Below are 7,292 nucleotides of genomic sequence, written 5' to 3'. Positions count from 1 at the left end.
TTTAATATGATCATGTTTTAACAGACTCAGATATGGAAACCAAAACAATATTGTCAAAAAAATGTTTAACAACACTTTGACCAATAATATTGCATTGGACCTCTTGGCGGCAGGTAGAATGGTACCATACATTCCTTATCCTTTGCTTTTAACACTGACAACTGAGATAATGTAGTTTAAAACATGAAAGATTGTATGAAACATACATTCAAAAAGAATAAATAAGAGAATAAATAATGATGTGAGGGATTTAATATACAGCTTTGGGACTTGGCTAAACAAAGATGGTACAATGCAACTTCAATAATTACTGAAGAAGAACTGGAATAATATGAATCAATGGAAATGTAACTCACTACTGACATTCAATGAAATCAAAGTTGATATGTTCATATGTTTGTATTGTTTTGCCGTTGTTGGTAATGTGATATTCCACGTGCATGTAGGTAAGTGCTTTTTACTTCTATTTTTGAGGTACGACGTGGTTGTTATGGAAATTACAAGGACATTTGTCAGTAATTGCAACGTGTTGTCGATCTGCATAAGTACCAATGAAAAGCAAGTGACAAATGACAGACAAATGACACCAACTGAGATATTTTGGCTTCATATGGCAAAGTTCAGAAGTTTCATAAGAACATGTAAAAAGCAAAACCTGTGGACAGTATAGATGTGCTTGGATCTTTGGCAAATAATAATATTATCATAACGGATGCATACCATTGCTTACATATTGCATTTAAGGTTGGCTTATCAGTTCAGTCATCCTCATGCTTCCCATACAAACCTGCATCTGAAACTTTATCGAACAGCTGCCCCCAGAACTACAGACATCAGTTACGCAAAGTCAACAAAATTGGTGCACTGCTTTTAGACAGCAACGTTTTAAACAGCAACGTTTTAAAACAAACCCTTGCATTTTGCCGTTGAGAGCTAAGCTGTCCATGCACTTGTCCTGTAAGAGTCCTCTGGGTCTGTACCATACCCACACATGCCCTACAACATCGCTCTCAGAGAACACAAAGACAAAACAAAACATGGAGATCTGAATAAAGAGACAGGGACACAGTCATGTACACCATGTATATTCAGACGCCTTTCAAAGCCTTTTCTGACTTTGAAATCATTAGCCAAAATAAGTATATCTTTTTTCTCAACCCTTTTAAGTAAATCTACTCTATGTAGACTGTACAATATATGTATATATGACTTGTAACCATGAGGGAACTAAGCAACAAAAATAAATACTTTTTCGCTATGTCACCTTTCAAAGTAGTTTATCTATATACATTGAACAATATTGTTTTTTTTTCTCTAGCTTATGGAGGACAGTGAGCGTTTGTTTGTGTGTGTAACTAGCAGGCCTTTTCACACAGTGTGGAAATGTCTAGGTTCTTTTTTTCTTCCATTTTTTCGGCTACAGGTATCTAAATGCAAATCAGAGAAAATGTTGATTCACCATTGGGTTTGAAAAACAAAAACAAAGACTTTCCTTGATACAGTGAAAGGTAACCCTGCTTCAAGGTGGGAAAAAAGGGAGTAGAAATATTGCATCTCATCACCGGGTAACTATGTCAACAATGAGTTGTCTACCAGTTCTTCTTTTTAAAACTCTGAGAAGAGTACAAAAATTTAGTTTTCATGCAGTCTTTCACAAGTCAAACAACCTCTAACGCCCCCTATATGTCTAAAAGGGGTTCAAATCTTCTTCATTGCACACAGCATAGAATAGAGTCTTGGTGATGTTGAACATAGCTTAGAGGAAGGGAGGGGTGCACTGGGACTAAAACATGCAGGACAGTGCATAGGCCCAGGCCTTAGGACCTGTCCCTGGGTGTCTCAGTGTGTTCAGTAGCAGTTGCAGTGTGAGAGTAGCCAGTCCAGCAAGCAAGAGTTGAAGGATCAGTCCCTGGGAGGAATGGCCCAACGGCTACCCCTAGTGGACAGGAGGTTTCAGCATAATGCAGAGCAAAGCCAGATCCAGGAAGCACAAGTGAAAACAGCAAAATACCCACATGACCTCCCCCGCATTCCACGGGCAAGATTAATCAATTTCCACCAGATCAGATCAATAAAATCAATGAGCTCTGGGATTGACTGGTCATCCCTGGACCTCACACAGGAAATCTCTCTGGCTTAGTTGGACCACAGTGTGGTGTTTGATGAATTTGGTCTGCTATGTGAAGTTGAGCCCTTAACAACATACACCAGGCCTAGAAATGTCCACTTGAGGGTTCACTAATGACTTTTGTAGAGGGTTTAAGGACCAAGCTTAAAGATAGAGCTAACATGCAAAATGTCATTAAATACTCTTTTGTAATGAGCCATAGAGGCCAACTTTTTTTCTGAAGACAGAAGAGTTTACGAAGCATTCTTTCTTTTTTTGATAGCTTTTGTTCTTTTTTTGTTTTGTTTCTCAAAGAACCATCTATTCAAAAAGAAGAAAAAAAATGGCTTAAATTGACCATCTGAATTATTTGTTCTGAGTGCTACCTTTGGTTAAATCAATCCAAAAAACCTGAAAAATGTCAGTGTACTTTTCCTCTCACTGAACGGTGCATTTCCTTTAGTCCTTAATGAGCTAACAGCCTCTTCCTCAAGTTGTTCTGTTGGGGAAAGAAGTTCCCTCCGTCTCCTCAGTTCATCATCTTACAAATCCACCCCACACATCCTCAGCCGCCATCTTGAAACATCTCCAAGTCCTTCAGACATTAAATAAACATCTTCGAAGTAAATAATTAAAAAAAGATCAACCGACAATAAAAGAAGAGGGAAATAATTATCAAACACAATTGATTGAAAGTTAAACAAATGTGAAAAAATTGCATCCTCCCCCCCAAAAAAGAAAAAAAAGCCTTTAAAAAAGAAAAATATCTAAATGGCTGCCGGCGGGTTTTCATGGGAGATGGGTTTCATCGCTTCATCACCTTGGAGACAAAACTGACAATGGCGGAGGCGGGCTGGTCAGGATCGAGCTCTGCAAACAGGTGGCTGACGTTGTCTGTAGTGCTGCCCTGCTTCCTCGCCACAAACCCAAAAAGCCTAGAGGAGGAAGGGAGTCGGGTGGGGGAGGGAGGGAGGGACAAGAAGAAGTCAGGGATGACAAATATGACCCATCACTCATCTGGACATCACTGATGTATATTTAGACATGAAACATCCCAGAACGTGGGAGACTTACTTTACAGATTCTCTACTCTCCTGGCCCCACCTGAGGATAAGGCATAAAGCAGTAGCATCAGATTGGCACTAAAGCTTGTTATGGCATGATGGACCACATAGTAACCACACCTAGTAAGTTAATACAAAGCAAAGATGATACAAAAAATGACGTAGTTATACAATCATTATGTATGTTTTTCAATCTTTCCAACAAACATATGAGATAAAACCATTTCAGTAACGCCAAATTATGCAATCCTAAATTCAAATGCAAATGAACTGTCATCATCAAGTGGAAAGACAACATAGAAACTACTAGTAAAGCATATTTTTAAACATACTTCCTGTTCTGGGGGTCGATGTCGCAGTAGGTAACTGTGCTGATGGGGTAGTGCCGTCTGAAGAAGATCCTAACGTGATAATAACAAGGCATTCAGCATCGATTCTCTCCCTCTGAAAAACTACAATTTTGACAATGTGCCTACAATTTCTGTGGCTGTGTAAGGCTGTCTGTGTGTGTGTGTACAGTATGTGTGTGTGTACGCGTGTACTCACTTTCTCTGACTGTCAGTGAGGGTGATGCCCTGTGAGGACACTTTGAAGTGGACGGTGGTTGCCGTGGGCAACGGTTGGGAGGCCAGCGTTTGGCTGATGGCCTTGGCCACAGCCTGAGGGCCCGTCAGAGACTCCATGTCCACCGAGTTAACGTAGAGAACGTTGCATGCTGGGAAAACAGGTGGACAGATACATACTCTGCATGCTGTATGCTTTTGACGTCTTTGTATTACAGAAGTTCAAAGAGGGTTTCATCAACAATTACAATGAGGATTCCTTTCTGGGCATGAAGTATTTTCATAAAATCAAAGAATGACTGTGGGAAATGCCAAGGTTCAATGCCATGCATGGTGTTATTATTAACAATGCCTCATGCAGGGAAGCTTGAGAATGAGTACCATGTGACAAAATAAAATAGATGGGCTGGGGTATGCAAGTCTCTGTTAAGAGGTTATCAAGAGATGATCAGGGTCTCGTGGAGGTACTTTCAGTAGAAAGTAAAAGCTCTTCATCCAAACTCTGGAATGTGGCCAAGGCAGGCATGCCCTTTACAAACCCCGGCTGATGAGCACTCTAAGGTGTCCTATCAGCAGTCGACCGTGGTCAGTCGGGAGCTCATGCAGTAAAGAGTTCAAGGTCAAGAGATCAATGTGTAACCTCTGTATTTACCATGAGCTTCCTCTGGGGGCTTCTGGGATACTGGAACATAAGAAATGTGGAGAAAATAAACAGACTGATGGAAGGATGGATGGATGGATGGATAGATGATTGGGATGTTGCACAGCAGGTCTGAGTGTTGAAGAGAGATACAGTGAATAGCTACTCTCTGTAGGTCTGACTGAATACCACCGCTGTCTGGGAGGAAGACCAGGCAACTGGCTGACTGGATGTGATTGGGAGTGGTTTGGAAAGATGTTTGGCTGGGTGGTGGTGGTTTCAGAAGCTGATTGGTAGATGGGGGAGTCCTTACCTGCTCCCTGCTGCAGGAGTTCAGCCACAGAGTCAGTGGGCGTGGCCAACTCCAGGGCCTCCTCGTTTGGATCTGTGAGGGACAGACGGCACAGCCAATTACAGAAGGTCCTAGTCACACAATGCCCTCAGCAAGACTCAAACAGTAGAAAAGAGGAGAAAAGGAGGTACACTGTCAAACTTTGATCGAGGAATGGAAGGTGAGATGCGGTAGGCACGGAGAGAAGGAAACAGGGAAGGGCTGAAGGCTGTTCACCGGGGTCAGAAAGGATTGACAGTGGCTCCCAGACACAAGAAGGGACTAATCTATGAGTTTCTGGTGACATTGATATGGATGATGGTGTCAAAAAGTATTACTTCAGACTCTTGGCCAGAGGTCTGAACAGGGAAAATGCTGGTGTGGGGTTTTTCCACAATGTTTGAGGATGTTCTAAAATAATGTGCCAATTACATAGATGTTGGGGCAGACCTTGCACTGTTATCTATGTTGTTAAGCAAGTGTTTGAAGTGAAGAATACAGGACCTTTTTGATCTTTCTTTTGTCTCTTGGCATTTTACTTTGCATTGTGCTAGATATATTCCTATGAAGCTTTTTGCTGAGCTAAACATAACTAAATAGTATTCAGATGGCTGAGTGGTTAGGGAATCGGGCTAGTAATCAGAAGGTCGCTGGTTCGATTCCCAGCCATGCCAAATGACGTTGTGTCCTTGGGCTAGGTACTCCACCCTACTTGCCTCGGGGGGAATGTCCCTGTACTTACTGTAAGTCACTCTGGATAAGAGCGTCTGCTAAATGACTAATTTTAAATGTTTTCTTTTGACAAGCAATGTCACAGAGGGCTTCACATACTGCATTAGCCAACCTAAACCCTCAAATGGATCAAAACCCCTTTTGATTCCATCCTCTTCAACACCAGACAGACAGGACGTAAAGGAGAGAGGGATGGCAGGATGCAGGAACAAACGGAGGGAGAGTTGACCTTTGGTGGGTATCATCAGCTTGCAGGGCAGAGCCAGAGGAGTCATAGAGTGTTGGTACACCAGGGCAGACAAGCATCCTGCACACACACACACACACACACAAATACATACAGATCATTGAAAAAGTTGCACTTAAACCAAAATAAGGTAGATGGCTGTAGTTAGGCACAGTACAGTGCTAGTCCCTGTGGGTTCTACTCACCAAAGTAGGGTTCGTTGGGGCAGCCCTTCAGACGAACACCTTTGGCACTCGTCTCAATCAGGAAGTGCCTCACCAGCTCGTTCGTAATGTCGCCCACTGGCACGGGAAGCAACGGATATGAACGTCACTGAACAGTCACGTATCGAGTACAAGGCTGAGGTGTGTGAAGGTGGATGTGCGTTGTGCTAAGACGATGTGTGTGCGTGTGTGTGTGTGTTACCTTTCTTGTTCTGCTGCACGGTGGGAGGGGGGCAGGCCACCTTCATGGCCAGGCCGTAGGCCCCTCTGAACGAGTGGCTGTCTCTGATCACAAACGCCCCTGGCTCGCGGTCCTTCAGCACACCGATAGCTGAGGGGACGAAAGGAAGACAAAATATACAGAAGTATATTATGTTATTATTAGGCTCCTTCCTCCCCCCCCTCTCACCTTCCTCCTCCCATAACCCTGAAGTCTCCTATCATAGCCTAACTTCCCCCTTGTCCTCTCCCTTTCCTCCCTTCTGCCCTTCTTCCTCCATCCTCTTCTCCTTGTCAGTTCCTCCTCCCTTTTTGGCTCTCCCCTTCCTCCTCTCCACAAACTCTTCCTCCGCCCCTGTCCTCATTCTTCATTCCACTTTCACCTTCTTCCTCCCCTCTTCTCTCTCCTCACCCCTTCCTCCTCCCCTTTCCACTCTCTACTCATCTTCTCATTTCCCCTTCCTCTTCTCCTCTAACCTACCTCCATTCCCATCCTCTTCCTCATCTCCTCCTCCCCTTCCTCTTCTCCTCTCCTCATCCTCCTCTCCTCACCCCTTCCTCCTCCTCTTTCCCCTTTTCCCTCTGCCTTCTCCCTGTCCTCCTCCCCTCTCACCTTGTTCTCTTGAGATGTCAGGCTTGTACCAGAACTTTGAGGTGTCCTGAACAAACTTGACGTTCATCTTGATGTCTGGGTAGCCGTCTGCTAAGGGACACACAGGCAGAACACACACCGGTCACCGCCTCTGACGAGACACACATCACGCCTGCTTCAGGAGCTGCCGCAGACACACACCCGCCGAGAACAACGTCTCGACCGGGACGACAACTCTCGTCACAGGAAGTAGCTAGGGCCCGTGTCTCACCATAGATGGAGAACTTTGAGAGGTCCGGCAGGGTGTGCGAGCCGCTCACACTGGGCGTGCTGCCCCCGCTGGCCGGAGCAGATGTCGCGGCCTTCCCCTCCAGCGAACCGTACGACATGCCCCCGTTCGGTCCCTCCCGGTCGCCGCTGGGCACGCGTCTCTTTTCTGGGAGCACCGGCTGCACCGGCGACACCGGGAAAGAGGGGGTGGGGGGCGCCCCCTGTCTGTCGTCAGGGGTGCTGCTCCCGCTCCCCATCCCGTGGCGGCCCATCAGGGGACTGGGCGGGACCGGCGCCGCACTTTTGTGGCTCCTGCCAACCAGA

At 45.1% G+C, this 7,292-nt stretch overlaps 1 protein-coding gene across 1 annotated transcript in view; it reads right to left on the bottom strand.

Moving 5' to 3' along the window:
• Positions 1-232: 232 nt before the first annotated feature.
• Positions 233-7,292, bottom strand: part of LOC146261625 (tensin-1-like) — a 42,798-nt gene continuing 35,738 nt past the window's right edge. The window contains 11 exon segments of the mRNA XM_084667447.1: positions 233-3,042; positions 3,182-3,211; positions 3,504-3,572; positions 3,718-3,886; positions 4,387-4,416; positions 4,688-4,759; positions 5,667-5,744; positions 5,870-5,965; positions 6,090-6,218; positions 6,720-6,809; positions 6,970-7,292. The exon segment at positions 6,970-7,292 is cut by the window's right edge and continues 246 nt beyond it. Of these exon segments, the coding sequence (XP_084523573.1) occupies positions 2,913-3,042; positions 3,182-3,211; positions 3,504-3,572; positions 3,718-3,886; positions 4,387-4,416; positions 4,688-4,759; positions 5,667-5,744; positions 5,870-5,965; positions 6,090-6,218; positions 6,720-6,809; positions 6,970-7,292 (1,216 nt within the window). The 3' untranslated portion in view covers positions 233-2,912.

This window comes from Hypomesus nipponensis, chromosome 12 (assembly GCF_054491055.1).
Source record: "Hypomesus nipponensis isolate SF chromosome 12, ASM5449105v1, whole genome shotgun sequence".
NCBI classification, from domain to species: domain Eukaryota; kingdom Metazoa; phylum Chordata; class Actinopteri; order Osmeriformes; family Osmeridae; genus Hypomesus; species Hypomesus nipponensis.
Note: the sequence above shows the minus strand (reverse complement) of the source record. Positions and strands in the feature narration are given on the sequence as shown.